Source organism: Triplophysa rosa, linkage group LG4 (assembly GCF_024868665.1).
Source record: "Triplophysa rosa linkage group LG4, Trosa_1v2, whole genome shotgun sequence".
Lineage (NCBI taxonomy): Eukaryota > Metazoa > Chordata > Actinopteri > Cypriniformes > Nemacheilidae > Triplophysa > Triplophysa rosa.
Window position 1 is genome coordinate 26386536 of NC_079893.1, and position 19617 is coordinate 26406152.

The 19617-nt window shown below is 39.8% G+C and overlaps 2 protein-coding genes across 3 annotated transcripts; one reads left to right on the forward strand and one right to left on the reverse strand.

Moving 5' to 3' along the window:
* Nucleotides 1-409: 409 nt before the first annotated feature.
* On the forward strand, nucleotides 410-12431 carry ppp3r1b (protein phosphatase 3 (formerly 2B), regulatory s1ubunit B, alpha isoform, b). Its single transcript, XM_057332347.1, has 6 exons — nucleotides 410-787; nucleotides 4809-4848; nucleotides 8868-9044; nucleotides 9512-9571; nucleotides 9818-10002; nucleotides 10290-12431. Exons 1-6 carry the CDS (start codon nucleotides 785-787, stop codon nucleotides 10335-10337), a joined length of 513 nt encoding a protein of 170 aa, XP_057188330.1. The 5' UTR covers nucleotides 410-784; the 3' UTR covers nucleotides 10338-12431.
* Nucleotides 12432-16059: 3628 nt separating this feature from the next.
* etaa1a (ETAA1 activator of ATR kinase a) lies at nucleotides 16060-19589 on the reverse strand. Of its 2 annotated transcripts, none has more exons than XM_057332280.1 (6): nucleotides 19350-19589; nucleotides 19135-19260; nucleotides 19000-19064; nucleotides 18785-18894; nucleotides 16907-18528; nucleotides 16060-16816 (listed from the first exon to the last, which is right to left on the reverse strand). In XM_057332280.1, exons 1-6 carry the CDS (start codon nucleotides 19474-19476, stop codon nucleotides 16695-16697), a joined length of 2172 nt encoding a protein of 723 aa, XP_057188263.1. In that variant the 5' UTR covers nucleotides 19477-19589; the 3' UTR covers nucleotides 16060-16694. The 2 variants fall into 2 exon arrangements, with proteins under 2 accessions (XP_057188263.1, XP_057188262.1); XM_057332279.1 differs by having other exon boundaries at nucleotides 19135-19263.
* Nucleotides 19590-19617: the final 28 nt, after the last annotated feature.

The window sequence follows — 19617 nt, forward strand, 5'->3', positions numbered from 1 at the left end:
GTGCTACCTCCATACAAAACAGGACTAACCCCTCCCCCAACCCTTACAACTAAATGACCCCTCCCCCAACCCAATCACAACACGAGGGTAGCAAAATTCTATGGGTAGCATAAATTGACAGAACACACCGGGGTACATAAATACTTGACAGCAAACCTACAAATGCGGATATATAATCTTCTATCTTTTCCCAGTACTGAAGTGGGTCCTCCAATCGCCCAATATTTGGTATCATAACAACACATTTTGAGGGGATCCATGGGTTTATATAGCTGTCAAAATGTCGCGGCAAGATTCGAACTATTTACTGAACCACTCAGGCGGAAGCGAGGCTTCAGACGTCATCTATGACATAATTTGTCTAAAGCGATAGAAGCCTCGACACGCGCTTCACTGAAAGCTTCCAGGATTTCTCGACACGCGCTCCGAAGCCTCGGCACAGAATGTAACATCACTACGGTTCGTGCATTTACAGAGAGAAGGCAGAAATACCCGGATGTTTAGTTCTAACGCACCTCCCCCCCTCTCGCTCAATCTTGCTCTCTCCCTCCCGCTCTCCACCACCACCAACTCTCAACCCACTGCCTCTCTCTTCCCCTCCGCTGCGCACCTCAAGAAGCTACTGCAGTGAATCCGTCGACTGAAAGACCAAGAACAAAATCCGAGCGACGCTCCATTCCGGTTGCCGATTCCGGCACGAGACAGAGACAGAAGAAACGCACGGCGCCAGGCCCACCCGATTCCGTGAGATTCTGCACAAGGCGAAGACGACTCGACCGACAGAATGGTAAGGATCACCAACAGCTATCGTTAAACCTGTGCAAATATATCCGAGATATTAGATACTTCCGCGAGCGTGTTGCGCTTCGCATCGATTCAGCGTTTCAAGCGTTTTCGGGTGGAAACGCGCTTGCGGTGTCGTGATCAAAGCAGTTGTTGATATAACAGAGAGACTGGCTGTCGGTGTGGCCCACGTTCAGCAGTGCTAGGCTCTGTACGCTACGAACGGTGAAGCCAGCGCGAAAAATACATCGCTTTGTCATAGATTCCGGTTTATTGAGTGTGTTTGAGCGATCGGTGAAACAGCGTATCAACATTGTAATAATGGCGCTGCAGGTGAAAGAATTTGAAACATTGCATCAAGCTAGCGGCTGATCCGCTTCATTGTAACGGGGGCTCGATCGTTACCCGCTGTCAAGTTGATCCAGGGCTTGTTTGCCTCTAACAGATCTGTTGACAACTTGAATCGACTGGATGTTTCACCGAAAAAGATAGACTTTGCTGGGCCATCACCTATATGAGTGAGCTTTTTGGAAATGGTTACAAAAAATGATGCGTGCGTAGAAAAATGAACCGTGGTAGTATTATTATAGTAAAAGTGTAGCAACCATGTTTTACTGGCTGGTTTGTTTACCACAAGTATTACCATAGTTTTACTAGAAATATCACAATCGAACAGTTACTGTAGTGCGAAACTATAGAAAATTTGTGCTTTCTGTGGTTTTACTAGAAATGCCAATGATACCGTAGTAAAACCATGGCTTCTATTTATTAATATGTACACAGCCATGAGTCTGTGACATCGTTGACATTTGGGAGGAAGTCATATCTTTGTTAATTTCTGAATATCTTTTAGAGTAAAAAAGAATAGGGACAAACACCCTCATACTCCCCATACTTTGGCATGAATGCAGACTTGATTTTTTTAAAGACCCTGCCACGCACTCACCGTATGTAATGCCCGACCCTGATCGACACCCTGTTTGCACTCTCTTCAGAGAATAGAAAAGTATGCATACCTGGAATGCATAGCATAACATAGGGAGTCTGATGGTGACTTCACAGATCCAGGTTTAGCCTGGCTCTTGACAACAGCCCTGTGCCTTTATTCATATTAGAGTAAATGACCACGTGTGGCCTGTGTATAAAAACACTCGGTCCACCACACCCTTCCTGCAGTACTGTAATGACGTGCCCCCTCTGTCAAAAAACAAACTTTCATTAATCCATGATTTATTATTGACATAAGTGAATCTAAATGTGGACTGTAGTTAACTTAATAGCAATGTGAAATTTACATGAACCCTGTTTACCTTTCATTTTTACCATACTTCAATAAATTGGCGTATGCAACACTTACAACAATCCGACCACTTCCTGATAGATAACACCAGTGCATTCGAGTTGAATATTTTCTGAAATATGTCAGATCTTAAAACGGGTTAACAGCGTTTCATTCTTCATGAGCCAGTTTTGGAAGTTTGCGGCGTATACCATAAACAGCTAAATATGGGTTAAGATAGAATCTGTCCAGAAACCAGCTGGCTTTTTGATGTCTTCCTTTTAGAAAAGACAGCACTGAAGGAATCTCCTGATTAGACACTGGAGTGCTGGAGAAGGAAGTGATGTCATAATAGGTACAAAGTAGCCCAATTCAACACTGCGTTTCGTTTTAAACAGTAAACAGTTGAGATCCTTTTCTGGTTACTTGCTCACTGAGACTATATAACCGGATGAAGTTACCTTAAACCCTCAATCCAGTTTAAGCTCATTTGCTGTCTCTGTAACAGTGATGTCAAAATAGCACAAAGTGCTGAACCTCAACTAACCTATCAGTGCTCTGTGTTTATATTTCACTGGGGCGTCCTATCTAATTTTAGAGTCACATTGTGAAACTGGCTCTGTCTAAAAGCAGTAAATTAGGCAAAGTTCATTAGAGCAGTTGGTGAGCGGCATGAGGTAACTCAGGTCAACGTCCCATTCTGGCTTAATCTACTATCACATGTATGTGTAAACACAGAACAGTATGCACATGCAGTATGCACACAAAATCCCAAATACCTCTGTACTATTCTTTATCAACACCAGTGGGGTTTTGCCATTAGATAAGCCAGACGATTAGATAAGTTAAACACTTCTCCTTTTAATTCTCCTTTACGCCATTATTTCGAAGGGAAGGAGTTTGACCCTGTACGCTATAAAACGATATAATAAACATCTTATGGAGAGTGCTAGATGTTTCAGAGCTGAATGCTGTAGAACTTTCCAAGTGCTGCTGGGTTGTGTCAGCCTTTGGCACATACTGTATCTTGGTTATAGGGACAGTTTACCGAAAAATAAAATTTGGCCACCATTGACTACCATAGTAGACAAAATTAAAATGGTAGTCAAAAATGTCCCAGAACTGTTTGGTTACAAGCATTCTTCCAAATATCTCTCTGTGTTCATCAGAACAAAGAAATTTGTAAAGATTTCTCAAGGGTGAGTAAATGAAGACAGAATTTTTATTTTTGGGTGAACTGTTCCTTTAAATGTGTTGATTATGCTTATTTTTAATTATTAGATAAAATTTTTCCACCCACCATTTTGGATAGATAAATGCATTTAGCTCATCAAAATGCATTCTGGGATTGCTTACTCAGAGAAAAATTCACTTTAAATTTAGCTCACTAGGTTTAGGAACAGGGCAAGTGTGATTTTGTGCATATTTTGGATGGTGCAAATGATAAAGTAAAATAACTTTTAGGATGTTGATCTAGATGACAGACAGGATAGCATAAAAACACTAACATAGTATAGAAAACAGGAAGAAAGAATATCTCTCGATCTCTTTCTCGTTCTTTCTCTATTCTCTTTCTCGTGGCATACTTTATATTTTCTTCTGTCTCTTGCTGTTTCTGAATGTCCCAGTGTAATGAAATTGGGTTGGTGGAGAGAGGGCCTTATTTCTGGAGTTTATAAAAAAATAACAATGAATATATCACAGAAAACTACAGTTTTATTTAATACAATAATGATCTTTTAAAGCGTAAATTCATTCTCATTTGGGGATATATATGCCACCCTGGTTTCTGTATCCATTTCAGCCATTGAAATACCCATGTTGATCGACTCTTAGTACTGTCATCTATAAAGTATGTTGCTTGTTAAAAAGCAATATTTAGCAATATTTGTTAAAAAGCAATATTTAGTAACGCGCTATCCCGTGTCATTTGGCATCTGTTCTCTGAGGCCGGTGGCCTCCGTAGCACTGCAAATGCACTCAAATCTGATTAGCTGCTTAGCTCCGACTCGATAAGGGCTAGCGCAGTGACTGTGAGGACCGTTTTACCTCATGACTCTTCTAACAGCTGCGTGTCAATAACCGGGAATGCATGAGGCTCACGATTTACTAAATTGTTCTGCGCACACAAAACCAGGGGTTGAAATACGAAGCCTGGTTTTTTAGACATTATTCGTTTCTGTGTAAATAGCTCTCAACCTAGTCAAATATTGTCTTTCATTTCTTTGGATTTATATTTAAATGAAGTCGAAATTTTAAGTGCATGATCAATATTAAATGGCAATAAAAATGCATTTATTTCCTGAATAGGAGTTGTGAATTGATCCTCCACTAAGCTCCGCCTTCTCTGATTATTGTTGATATGCGCATTAAAGGGATAGTTCACTCAAAAATCTGTCTTCATTTACTCACCCTCAGGTTCTTCCAAGCCTGTAGAAATGTCTTTGTTCTGTTAAACACAAAGGAAGATATCTGTAAGAGCATCAGAAACCAAACAGATCTCATCCCCCATTTACTCCCAGAGTTTTTATTTTCCCTACTATGGCAGCAAATGGGGGATGAGATCTGTTTGGTTACTAGCATTCTTCCAAATATCTTTGTCTGATATTGTGTGATATATAAATAATGACAGAATTTCCATTTTTGGTGAACCGTCCCATTAAGCTTTGTGTGACCGCCCTCCTCCTTTCTATTTTTTTACCAGTGATGTATACATCATGTTGATTTTGTCTTTTTTGTCTTTTAGGGAAACGAGGCGAGTTATCCCTTGGAGATGTGCACACACTGTAAGTATATGGGCTTCTGCATCATCATACCAATAATTGTGATTCCACCAATGGGAGCCATGCATCAGTTAGTCAAAGTGACATTTTATTGGTTGCTGCCTACGAAACATTTCTAGAGCTTGTTTTACAGAGCTTATCTTAACTTAAATTTTCCTAAATTTACCCTAAATTATGCTCATCGTGAAAATAGCTACAAAAGATGGCATGGCATTAAATAACAAATAAACAAGGTTGCTTGTTTAATATGTCCCTAAGACCTAGGCTAGTCCTTAGCTAGTGTTCCTGGCTCTATATACAGCCATAACCGTTGCTGTGGGATCAGCGGGAGTATTGGGACGTGATGGAGAGGGTATCCCCTAGATCAGTGAAGCACTGTGTGTTTGGAGGAGGGCCAGCACCAGTGCACTCCGACTAGACTGGGAGGCGTAAAGTTGCTAGTAGAAAGGAGGGCTATAAATGCCTGCGGTTGGTAAAGGTCAGTCTCAGGGCTGCACGGAGAGCCTGAGTTATTTTTGGAGCGTATGAGTGTGAAAATAAAGAGACACGAGGTGATAGTCCATTGGATGTGCTTTAATTCTTCTGTGGTTTGTTGTTGCTGTTGCTTTTTCATTTTTACGTGGTGTGAACTTTATGTACGTATGCTGTGGACAGTCAATCCAGGTATTCTTGCGAGCAGCTGTGTGGGACTGCATTACCCAGAGTTCCCTATACTGGTATTGTTGCTATGGCAACATTACTGGCCCAGTTTTCTAAGACTAGGAAGGTGAGTGAAGACCAGTGGGTTGAGCTGGACCTTTCTCGAACATATGGTACAAAACAAAGATGGAGAAAGTAAGAAAAGAGAAAATGGGACTATAATTTAGCTTTTGGGTAATAAAGTATCAAAATGCTGACGCAAACACAAGAGTCGTAGGTCTGGGATGCATGACTCCTCCTCTTAGAATTATTGATTTTGTCTGCGGGTCTTGCCCAGGAATGCTGTTTTTTTTTTCATCTTGGCTAATATTTCTCAAGAGGCTACAGTAATTAAATGCCCAGAACTTTAACAGGGTGAAAACGCCTGCTGCTGTGAAACTGAGCCACCTGTTGGTCAGATGGGTGCTTAGCAACCACAAGGACAAAAAAATCCTACTCCAATTAGCAGCTGTGGTAATACAACACTTTTATGACATCATCTAAAATGCATTCATGAGCATGGACTCTAAAGCATAGAAATCTGGCAACAAAAAACTGCTTCTGCTCAGGGTGGGTCATAGTGGTCGACTAGTCTGTTAGAGGGGGTGATGGGTTTAGATTTGTTCTTGAATGCATCTTATTTTAGATTTTATGCATTTGGCCGTTTTATTTTATTTAAAGCGACATATAGTTCACGCAAGATGCAGCCAAACACATTCAGATTGATTCCTTCGGCTACCGTGTGGTGTTCTCCCTGTGACTCGTCATCTCTCACCACCAGTTTTTTTTAAATGGCAAATTATGCAAAGTCCAAATTTTAAGAATGTGTTAAGACCCCTGCGTTCTGTTCTATAGGCCGAACGCTACATGCAGAAACTTGAAAACAGGTCTCATTGTATCATTTTTCAGATATTCGTAATTTTGCACATCTAGGGGAGCGTAGGCAAAACATTGGAGAGTTTGGACACAAAAGGCTTCTGTTGCAAGCTATTTTTTTGTCTTTTACTGTGTGCAGATACTTCCCTTTTTTTTCTTTGCTAGTAGTCCAGTACAGTCACCTGGTGTAGTTACATAGGTTGGCACTGGCAATATCAGGGTTAATCTGAGGCACATTCATAGATATTGAGAATAAATGGTTATCTGTTGTAGGGATGCCTGATTTGTGAGCTGTTTGTAATCTGGCTTGTACCTGCCACTTTGGTAAGGTAGAGTTTTATGCTGGAAAGATCTTTTGTTTGTTGCCACTGGGATGTTGACACATCCAGATTTACCAACCAAACTCAATTTATTCACCTTCATCATCATTTAAACCTGTATGACATTGTTTCTCATGTGGAACACAAACAAAGATATTTTGAGAAATGTCACCGTGGTCTTGTGTCCATATAGTGGAAGTCAAAGGGGGCCAGTGTTGTTTGGTAACCAACATCCTTCAAAATATCTTCTTTTGTGTTCTGCAAAAGAAAGTCATGCAGGTTTGAAATGACTTGAAGGTTTATAAATGATGAAAGAATATTTATATTTGAGTGAAGTATACCACCTGTTAAACTCAAAATTACATCATAAACGTATTCCATTAATGTTTACATGTATTTCTGTAAGTCTACTAACTATCATATGTGGTATCATTTGAAAGCACAGAGTCTCTAGTTTCTGGAAAAGTCCACCATTTACATAAAATAACTTATTTAGGCTGAAATTCATCATATCCCCATGTAATAGCCCCTTTAAAATCATGTATGTTTATGATCATGAACATTTTTCATAACGCTCAATATGTCCAACATGTTCAAGTTATATATCAAATGAAGGCTCTTATTCTACAGAATATAGATCTCCAGTTGGATTTATTGATATTTTACCACAGATCGAATGCAAGTCGAATTAATTATGACGTATCAAATTGATATTTGTAAACAAACAACACTTCCATCGAATATCTAAGCTAATAACTGCATCCCACCATTACACATGCTACATAATCTTTTTCGTTAGGGTGTTTCCTACAAAATAAGTCCATTCCTACCTCTCTTTGTGGTTTTAAAAGTTAACTATCCGCTTCCAATGTCTCCCATCAACGTGCTGCGTCAGCAACGTGACACAAAAGCTTGGATAGTTAAAAATTCAGTAAAATATCTGAACCTCTGTCTATCCACATGAAATACATATTATACAGAAGCGCAGACTCTGACCTCTATGTAGACCCCTCATTTGTCCAAATAGGCGAATCAGAGGCTGAGTTATGGCAATGTGCAACAGGGGAGGCGGACCAAAACACCACGAGCAAACTCAACTCCAAGTTTCGCTTGTTACATGCACTTTCAGCTGTGTCACATGCAATTTTGAGAGGTTTACTGTGAAATTGCACAAAAATATTCCATTTATACCACTGTATGTGGATATGGTGTGCATTTAAAATTGGGTATGCCAAATTCAGGCGGAAATCCAAAAAATGGCCTAAAGTGTAGGTTGATATTGCTGTTCTCGGATTGAACACATCTGTATTGGATGACTTGGCAGAGGTACCACAATATTAATATTTACGACTACTATATGAGAAATGTGCTACTAGTAACACATTGCGTGCAGATATTCTGTATCATAACCAAAAAACTCTGCACCTCCGTGCTCTGTCGCCACACCTGGCATTTTCAGAAGAGTGCATGGTGATTTAATCTGCCTAAAACATTTTGGTGGACACACGGCTTAACATCTACAAGCAGAAATATTTGAAATTAGTTTAAAGGGAAGTACATTTACTATTACTGTATAATCCAAGCACGTACAACTTTGCATGTTGAAAGTGATATTTGGAGTGTCGTAGTCTTTACTTTGAATATGCATGCGTATTTCTTTTTTTTATTTTAACCACAGCCTTTGCTCAGTTTAATAACTGCGGTTGGAGACTGGGAATTTAATTTGATTAATTGCGCAGTGCTGACATTTCTCAGCATGCAGATTACTGGAGGTGTGTACCACGTGCCTGTGAGAATGAGATTAGATCATTTAGCCATGCACACGGCACGACTCGGTGCTGTAGTTTAGCAGCAGCTCTCTGAACGATGACCATGACTGCCAGAGAGAAGAAACCGGGTAAGGTTTCATCTAGGGTGACGGATGGATGCGGGTTTGCTCGTGAGAGCCCTATATGTGGATTATTGCTTGTGCACCTCTCCTGTGTGGTGGATCAACGCTTTAAGGATGAACTAGCAGCGATGATGGTTGTCGGAGGGGAAAATGAACTCACAAAAAGGAATCAGATGAAACGTTTTGTTTAAGATGTAGTGCTTGTGTGTGGGACTAACAGAAATAATGTTTGTCCATGTTTTTATTTCTCTCTACAGTTGATGCTGATGAGATTAAAAGACTAGGAAAGAGGTTTAAGAAACTTGACCTGGATAACTCGGGTTCTCTCAGCGTGGAGGAGTTCATGTCTTTACCGGAGTTGCAGCAGAATCCGTTGGTCCAACGAGTCATCGATATATTCGACACGGACGGCAACGGGGAAGTGGACTTCAAAGGTGTCAGAACACAGAGTTGTTTATTGAAACATTTCAGACAATCTAGCATTAAGTAGCACAAACAACACTGGTCCAGAAACACTTACAGCCACAGGAAAAATTCAGAGACCTTTCGACATTTTCATTTAATCAGCATTTCTAAGATGGATTGTGGCCAGTCCAGTGTGTGTTAAATTTCAACAAAATCAAACCTCAGGAGTGACATAAAGTCATCCAACAGCAATGTGAAAGACCGACAGCACGACAAGACTGTGCGATAAAATCGAGGTCATCACATAAAAAAATAATTTTGGAACTTTTCCTAAATACATATACAAATTTTACTGTGTGTTGCTTAAAAGTAAATATTGTTTTCTTTGCAGTATTTGAGGTGTAGAGCATCTTTCTGTTGTACTGCTCCAGAACTCTGGGTGTCAGTGTTTACTGTACCTCACCCTCATGTTTGCCTTAATTTTTTTTTTTTTTAGAGTTTATTGAGGGCGTCTCTCAGTTCAGCGTCAAGGGCGACAAAGAGCAGAAGCTTCGCTGTGAGTACTTGTCGGTCTTAAGTCTAATGAATCTTTCAATTGTGTATCCCTTTAAGATTTTAAGCTAGAAGCTGATTGGTCCATCAGTGCACATTCCAATGTCTTATTGTAGAATCTGAAAAAATTCTGGACACTTCCAGTTTAATCATGGTGATGATGATGTTCATTCCGTAAGGTGATATTGGAACAAAAATGGTTAAAAAGGCATTTTTGGCCGTTTATAAAATTCCTTATTTATTTCCTCAGTTGCGTTCAGGATTTATGACATGGACAAGGACGGCTACATATCCAACGGTGAGCTGTTCCAGGTGCTGAAGATGATGGTGGGGAACAACCTGAAGGACACTCAGCTCCAGCAGATCGTCGATAAAACCATCATCAACGCCGACAAGGATGGAGATGGGAGGATATCCTTCGAGGAGTTCTGCATTGTAAGTCACGCATTTCGTTCCGAACGGTAATTTGATGTTGGGATGCACTGTAGTTTCACCATCCAAGTACTGGAAGTCGCAAAACTTATTGAAATTCATTTAATTGATTCCTAAAAAAAGTACAATATTTTGACAATGTGAGACCCCCTGCATGTCATAATAGTATTATGAAGATAAAAAAATAAGATTCTGTTTCAGTCTTTATTCAGATTTTCAATATTTTGTTTAATTGTTTTAAATTAGCCATTCGCCTTGTTTTTTGAAGGTCTTTCTTCTCTGTTCCACAGGTTGTCGGCGGCTTAGACATTCACAAAAAGATGGTGGTGGACGTGTGAAGAGACTGAACATCCTCATTCACTTCTCCATTTTCTGAGAATCAGCTCCGCTAACACGCTCTCTCTGTCTCTCTCTCTTTCTTTCTCTCTCTCTCTCTCTCTCTCAATGGAAGTATTTCTCTGAACGATGCCTCTGTTCCCTGTCTATACTCCCTGAGCCTTGTAACGCCTGCCATTCTAAGTGTTATAGAGCATGAGATTCTTCTGTCCTAATTCTCGGGTATTTAAGGACAGTCAGAGAGGTGGCTTCTCTGTCCATTACCGAGCGATTCAGTTTGGTGGAGAAGGAAGAGAGGAGGGTGTGCGTATGTATGCGTTATTGTGCATGCGTTTGTTTATGCAAGCGTGTACGTTTGTTTTCGTGGTTTTCTTTTTCGAAACGGGGGGGGGGAATATTTTGTATTTATTTTGGTCCTGTCTTTTTTAAACATGATCTAGGTCTACAGGGAATACGTGGACATGACTTGACACTTGATTTCAGCGCGACACGCTTCGAGCATGAAGTGCCAATCACAACGTGTATGTGAGATATAACAATAGCTGAATATTTAAACCGCTATCTGATGTTCTTTATTTTGGGATATTAAACAATACATCAACATCAAGTTTATTAAAAGGCCCGTTCCTTTTTTTCCCACTCGTTTTGACAAATGTTATTTTGCTGCATATCATGCAAATTTGACATTTCCTACCAAGAATATGTGTATATATGTACAAGTGTGCTGTTAAATTGTCAGGGAGCTCAGTTGCAGTTGTGCTTTCTGATATGGTAGACTAGGAAAAAGCAAGTATATTCTAAGTTGTGCACATATATATATATATATATATATATATATACACACACATTTATGGTTTACTTCTAAGATTATTATGTGTGTGTGGGGTGGGGAGATCAAATCACACCACACCACTGTAGGATGGATCTGTGCCATCAGTCAATTTCTCAACTTTCATCCCTATTTTGAATTAATCACATTTTAGCACAGCAATATAAGATTGTTTTACCTCTAAACATTATATTTACACATTCAACGCCTTTTGTGGCAAACGTCACAATAACACCGGATTTGTGTTTGTGGAAATTTAACTTGACTGCGGGCAGCATTGTAAAGCTCTTAGTAGCTCATATTTGTATATTAGGGTTTGATGGACGGATTGTGTTTTGTGGGTTCGGGTTTTTAAGCTTTAATCGAGTCTATCCGCAGCGAAGAAGGGATCGAGTAGGCAAAACCAGATCCGACAGACCTTTTCTCCTTCGTCGTTACAAAGATCGATTCAAACGGTGTGATTTTGTTGTTTTATAAAAGGGAGACCAAACTAAACGCTGTCGATACGGATGAATAAACTCGCCAAGCCGCTGTTCGCTTTTACGTGTGATTCTCCCGCGCAAACGACGCCAGCTGCTGCACGGTGACGGCTCTTTCCCAGAGACCCTCGGGGTTTTGTGCTCGCATGATACGGGATCCATGATACCTCGTTTTCTTTCTGTTGTGCATGTAGATCTGGTTTCGGGGGAAGAGATTATCTTGTTTACATATGAAACGTAATATTGAGATGTTATAATCTGAATGACAGTTACATATAAATATATATATGACGTTGCCAAACTTTTGGTAAATGTTTAAATATGGAAATGATTTTAAAGCGAGTTTCTTCACTACATTTACAAATTCTTATTATGAAACATAATGTGGGTTATTCCGGAATGGTGTCGGTCACTCCCAGCGACGCATCAGCGTTTCTCTTATATTAAACCGCCGGTACTGTTAAAAGGAGGGAGTTGCGTTTTATTTTATTTCATTTTCCCTTCACGATTTAGTTGAATTGTTTTGTACAGAGTTTCTGTTATTCGTGCTTTCTGTTTTGTATTGCTTTAGCTGGGCGGTCAGACAGCCATCTATATAACTTCGGTGTGGTATGTCGATGGGTGCGTGTGTTGGGTTTTGGACAAACGAAAAATTCAAGTGAATGAAAACGTTTCGCTTTTATGTTTTTGTTTCTTTCTTAATTTCTCTGCATGCTGCGTCAAATGCTGTGGGATTCATTGAAATTTCATTCATGAAATGAGAAATAAAATGTTTGAGACTTGTAAAACTGTAGTCTGTGCCATGTTTGCGTGCTTGCTTGTTTTGTTTTTAACGTAGGCTAATAAATTGGTTGCCACTAGGTGTCAGTAATAGACAGCAAATGAACGAACTCAAGAGGGTCAAAACGATGCTGTGAATATAGATTTAAAGATCTATTCTGCTTCATTAAACCGTATTAAAAAGCAAAATAATAGCTTAATTGGAAGAATTAGCAGACATTTCTCGCCTGTCATTGCTGAGCAAACAAAAAATGACGATAGTAGGCAATTTTAATAAGATGAACAAACGTGGTGAAATGATTATGTAAAAAACGTAGTGATACTTCACCCAAAAATGAAAATTCTGCCATCATTTACTCACCTTCGAGTTGTTCCAAATGTGTATAAGTTTCTTTGTTCTGATGAACCCAGAGAAAGATATTGGAGTAATGCTTATAACCAAACAGATCTCAACACCCATTGACTCCCATAGTAGGAAAAATTACTGTATCATTTTTTTGTTCTGTTGAACACAAAAAAAAACACATATTGAAGAATGTAGGACAGCAAACAGTTCTGGTGCACTTTTGACTACCATTGTTTTTTTCCTACTATGGGCGTCGATGGGTGTTGAGATCTGTTTGGTTATAAGCATTCTTCCAAATATCTTTATACAGCTTTGGAACAACTCGAAGGTGAGTAAATGATGACAGAATTTTCATTTTTGAGTGAAGTATCCCTTTAAGAGTGTTTTGGAGGACTTCTGTTGTCTTTTGAAAATGTTTGCGTAGTCGCTCATCAGAACATATTGGTGAAAAACAAAACTAGCTGTTCATTTTAATTAAAGACAAAATAAACTCAGTATCACACAAAAAATCTCAAAATATACAGAATAAGGAACATTCCCCCATTTGTTTTGTTTTCCCAGAAATTTGCTAATCGCACTTGTATACAGTGCGGTTGGTATGGAACTGGCAGAGAAAATTAAATAACCCCTTTTTTTCCGAGCCCCTCCTTTTGGAGTAGAATCTCTTCTCAGTGACCTGAGAACAGCTTTTCCTACCTCAGACAGCAAAGTCTCTAACTGATTCCAGACAAAAGTGATTTCATGGAGCACAGTTTTACATTTTTGGTTTATCGGGACAGATTCAGTCACTGTTGTCCATGAAATCCCTGCTTAAAACAATAGAAACCATCAGAATTCCTGATGGTCTCTATTAAACTACCATTATGAACCATTAGCTTTTTCTATTAAAACCATGACAAAATTCCTTTTGGAGTGTGTTTTGGGGATTCTTCCAATAGGATTAATCTGCTAGATAACAACCCATTATTAGAATCTATCACATACCAGACACCATTATAGTTTCCAATAGAAATAATTTTTTTTTACAAATACCACAATGAACCATCAGCTGTTTACCATTAAAACTATTGAACAATTTATTAATGTAGTGTGTTTTGTGCCTTATTCCAGTAGGATATAATTGTGTTCTCTTGGTTCCCATTCACCAAATAACATCCCACCAATAGAACCCAATGCATTACCAGTACAGTTTCCATTAAAACCGTGATATTTATTAGAATTTCTGTATTTTTTTGCAGGGGAAAACCTTAATACAATGAATCTTATAATATTACCGTGCCAAGGTAATATCAACTTCAGTCAAAAAGTGAATTTTTAAACCAAGGCCAAACTTGTGGCGGACACCACGGGACATTTTCCAACACATCATTTATTTCTTTGCAGAAACCGAGTCCTGCAGTCCCGATCTTTATGCAGGAGAGTTTCAAGAACAAGCCTATCAGTCACCATCAGGTGAAGCACAACAGACAAATAAGACCATCTATCAATTACAGCTCTCCTGCAAACACACACACGTGCATATACACACCAAGACACATTGACTTGTTTCCAGAATCCGTGCCCTGGTAGGAAGATAGTCTTGGCCTCACAGGTTGGCTTTTCTCAGGCACAGCGTCTGGGACAGCGAGCGATATTTTGTATCGGTGTCGGTACTGATTGAGAATAATTGATGAAAGTGAGTGAAGCAAAGAGGAGAGAGGGTTCACCCGGAGTTCGGGTGTATTCTCAGGTGACTTTATTTCTGCATGCAGGCTGCTGATAAGCATGTTTATCAAGCAGACAAAAGGACAGTGAGGATACTGTTGATTTCGGTTTAAACCCGGTCTCCGTCTACATGTTCTGGCAACAGAATGCCAGACGGGGGAAAATAGGGCAATGGATCTTGCATGAGTCTGTCAGAGTCCCACAATTTGAATTTCTCAGACATTTCCACCGTTTGCGATTACTGACAGGGATTCAAAACAAGGTGCTTACACAGACAGATTTATCAAAAGAACCGACTCGAAAAGAACGACTCACTCACACATCAAATATCACGCTTTACTCTAAACACGAGCAATATTTAGACCCTAAAATATGAAGGAAAATGGCCCATTCAGTGTCAATTATTCTCTTCAGCAGTTACGAACCTAATGTGTACATTTGCAGGGTTGATATTGTTTAATGACGCGGTACTGTAGACCTTCACCATTAGCCGTGTAATCCTCGGGTCAACCCCATATCAAAACAGACACTAATCTGTGCATGTACTACATGAAGAATCTTCTATTCATGCTGTCCTCAACAGAGTTCAGACAACACACAGTCCAGGTAAGTGCTGGACGCTCGGCTGGTCAGGTGAAACCGCATCCTCAGGCTGTGGGGGTTTTCGTAGTTCTGCGTGCTAGCTACAGTTACACACCGGCAGGCTGATAACAAGACTCGACTTTCAGGAGCACTCAGGTGTGCGGGAAACGGCAGCGGAGGACAGGTGTCAGAGAGTTAATGAGAAAGAACCAGCCAGCCCGAGAAGCCTTACACACGATTACACCTGTTTACCTAAGTCTGAATTCATTACATTTTTCAAAAGCATTTTTTTATAGTCAATATGTCTCTCTGAGAGTGGACACAACGATTTTAGTTACACGGTTATCGTGGCATGAAGAATCCAGGATGATGATTTCATTTAATGTTGTTTTCTCATTCATGGACAATGAATCAAACTCAAAATATGAGTGTAAGGATCCAGATAGCTTTTTTTTAACAATTGTGACTTCTAAAGGGACCGTTCACCCCAAAATAAAAATTCTGTGCTTATATACTCACCCACGAGTTGCTCCAAATCTGAATAAATGTCTTTGTTCTGATGAACACGGAGAAAGATATTTGGAAGGATGCTTGTAACCAAACAGTTCTTGGTCACCATTGACTACCATAGAAAAAATGACAATGGTAGTCGAAAGTGCCCCAGGACAGTTTGCTTTCCTACATTCTTCAAAATATCTTCTTTTGTGTTCAACAGCACAAAGACAATTTTCCTAGTATGGTAGTAAAATGATCATCGTGTTGTGTTGAATTACAAAAATAATGCTGTCGGTCAAATCTATCTTCAATTTTGTTTTCTCTTCAAAACACGTGTGTAAGGAAGCAGAAAGAGTTTGTAACCTTTGTGGCTCTTAAGGCAAAAATGTCTGTGGCTTTCCCAGTTGTTCATGATTATTAAATCAGGATTTTTCAAACACTGAGACTAAATATTAGATAAATGAAAAGATGGAAAATACTAAATATTTCAAACATTTTTAATGGTTTTATTTACATTGACAAATTAAACTCCATAAATACTGTTTGTACCCATGCGTAAAAGCCACTTTAGTACTCTGGGCTACTTATTTATATATTCAAAAATAACATCGAACAAATCAAAATATTTTTAAATTATATCTACGTCATTTAAAAACAACTGAACAAGAACAATTTATTTTAGCAAACTTGAAAATGAAATTCTTGAAATCTGATTTGAAGGAAAGTGTTACAACACTGACACCGAGATACATAAACAAAAACATGTTACATAAGAGACGGCCTGATTTTTTAAATAAAAACCAGAAGCAGTGAGACCCATTAATAGGTCAATAAACAAAACTTTTTGTGTACCACAATTCTCAAATAGAAAAAAACAATCTATCCCTTGCTATTAACGAGTAAGGCAACTGATCTTAGATCAGCATTTTTTCAGCTGTCGGATACACTTACGCTGTATCTACACTACAAGCGAGCTGCATAATGAGACAACTTCAGATCACAAAATAACAAAGTCCTGTTGATTATTATTGGATGTTTTATGACATCATGACACTAACTTGCAATGCAAACATAATGCAACTCCTCATGTGCAACTGGAACTCAGCTGGGCAGTTTTGTTGTGCATCTCCATGGTAACAGTGAATCAGACAGGAGCTCTGAAATTCAGACTGGACATCATTCGGAGTCTCCGCCTCTCCAAAGCCTGCTGCTTCTTCCTCTCGATCTCAACATCGCTGCACCTCAAGGCTGCTGTGTTACACACTTCTGGAATAAAAACATTAATACAACATTTTAAAACTATTTTTACCAAAACCAGAAAATGAAATAATTACGCTCTTAAAATCTGAAGTTTACCTTTGGTGACCACTGGTGAAGACCTGTTCGATGCCAAGTATGATTTTTGAAACTGCTGACTGTCTGACATCCTCACATCAGATTGAAGGGTGGTCAGCACGCCCCTGTTGTAACCCTGCTGTGTGCCGACACCAACACCGGTGCCACTTGCCACCACCGCAGAAGAGCGTCCCACCTGCGTAAATTTACACGGTCCATTACTTGAGGGGCCAGATGGCCTCACCGTCTCATTAACGCAGAGTCCCACAGGTCCAGAATTCACAGCGTGAGTTTTCGGCCTGTAAAGAGGCGCTGATGTGTTTACGCTAGACACAGAGACATTAGTAGGTGGCTTTCTGGGTGGGTTGGGATGAGCAAACACTGTCTGCTGACTGGCCGTTTCAGAATTGATGCAAGTCTTGTTTTGTGACACACTGCTCTGTGGTGCTTTAGGTTGTGTTTTGCTAGTCTGTTGGTTGCCTGATACCTCAAGATTGTCGCACGCCTCACAAAATAAGTCGTCATCCTCGACTCCCTCATCCCAGATGTCATCAGATGCAAAAAACGAGTCCAGGTCTTCATCTAAAACAATGTTAAAGCCATCTTGGCCAGTAATGGTATCTTCTACTTCTTGTTTGACACATCCAGGGTTTAGATTTTGGTGTGTGCTAACAGGCTTTGAATGGATGGGTTGGATTATACATGGGCCGGTGGACACTGGTGTTTCTTTGGCGTTGGATTTAACACACACATTCTGAACAACCTGAGGTTTTCTTATTTCAGATTTGTGCCGATACTGTTTGTTCAGGTTGGTGTAACCGTGGCTTGGAGGAACTGTTGAAGCTTTATTTGTAGCAATAGCCTGATTTGTGTAGTTAACTTCCAAGTGATTTCCAGGTCTCTGCAACCCTCCGTAGGGTTTTGCCTGTGTCTGGTGACCAGAATGAAAAGTGTCCAGCTGAAACGTTTGTCTGTTTTTTACATTTTGTCCTTGAGCTGTGCTACATTTCACACCATTTCTAGCTTCTTGAGGTTTGGGTGCAATTGTATTGTTGCGTGCGTTACTGCTAAAATCACTTCGATTCTCACTGGTTTGTTTTTGTGTCGAACAATTCCGTGAAGCGGCAAACAAATCCGGGTTCTGCGTCATCTCCAACATCAGCGAGTTCTCAAAAAAACTGTCATTGTTCCAGTCATCCTCAAAATCATTAGCATTGTTAACCTGTTTACCATCATCACAGGCTGCCACAGAATAACTTGCAGAATCGCAAGCTTTAACAGCCGTGAGATTTTTCTCTTTTGCCTTTTCGCAAACATCTTGAGTACGACCTGACATCTGACTTAGACGCCCGCTGAGCTGCTGGGTCGGGCCGTCGAAAAGCAAATCTAGATCATCATCCATCTCTTGATATAGCGCTTTCTCATCCGCAGGTTTCTCATTGCTGGATTTTACAGCGACAGGGCAACTCTTCATAGCAAAGCCATTGTGTAATATTGTGGATGGGTTGTCAAAGTGTGCCAGCCCCTGATCCACAGCACTTTTGGAACCCAGTCCATGTAAATGTGGTTGCTGGGCTTCATCCTGCCTCATGTTGAAGTCAAACTGCTTGGCCAGCCTCATTAAATCTTCTACAGTGTTCTGTCTGTAAACATACAAATATTGTATCAGTATCAAATATTGTATCAGACAGCTAGGTGGAATTAGGACAAAGATAAGGGATGTTGGTTATTAAGGAATGTTGTAAAATAATCAAATGAAAGAAAAGTATTCATTGGATTATCCAAAAAATACCATATTTATAGATTTTTGCTGGACATTTGTGATATATGCTAAAATTACACAAGCTGCAATAGAAGACTTTCTAGCTCCCAAAATATTCATAGAGAACAGGGATATACTTTGTTGATGCGCTCTTGGCTTTGGGTTGCTGCACTTCTGGGGTGCAGGGTATGGCACTGTCCCCTATCCACTGCAATAAAGATGAATCTGCATCTTCCAGTCTACCATTCTTTAACAAACAAACAACAATACATTCCACACAATTTAATACAGTATGTGATTGTAATACGATAACATAAATACAAAACAATCATTGTGGATAGATATAGCCAACCTTTGGAGCAATGCGATTGGCGATGTCCGATATATCCACATTTGCAGGTCTCCTGTGCCCTCGACCTGAAATCAAAACACAGTCATGCTGGATATGTTGATCATTAGGATGCACAGCTGTAATGGAGATACGTACCATGTCGGACTGGTGATGTTGTATCCCATATGATATCTTGATGAAAATCAGGATCATTGCTCGGGGAGTCGTCAGGTATCACTCTTCTGAACTGACCTCTTGCTGGACGTGTAGGTGTTTTGAACTCTGCTATTTTTAAATACAACAGTTTTTACAGTAAATTGATGCATGTTTATTGATGCATGTTGAGGACTGTTTTACTGACGTAAAGTTACCTGTCTGACAGATGCGTGCGGGGTTTTGTGTCGCTGATTTCGGACTCCGTCTCAATCTGTTTACTTTCGATTTCATCTGTGTTAGTTTAGCGATTTCATTCCGCCCCTGGTTGCCTCTGCGGTGCATATCGTTTGATTATTCCCGGTGCTTATAATGCATCATACCACGGATTCGTTCTTGTTTTATTTTGCTCCACAATCGCAAGAACGGATTTGTTGTTGGAACGTTTGAACATTCCGCCAAAGAGGATACTTTCCCATGATTCAT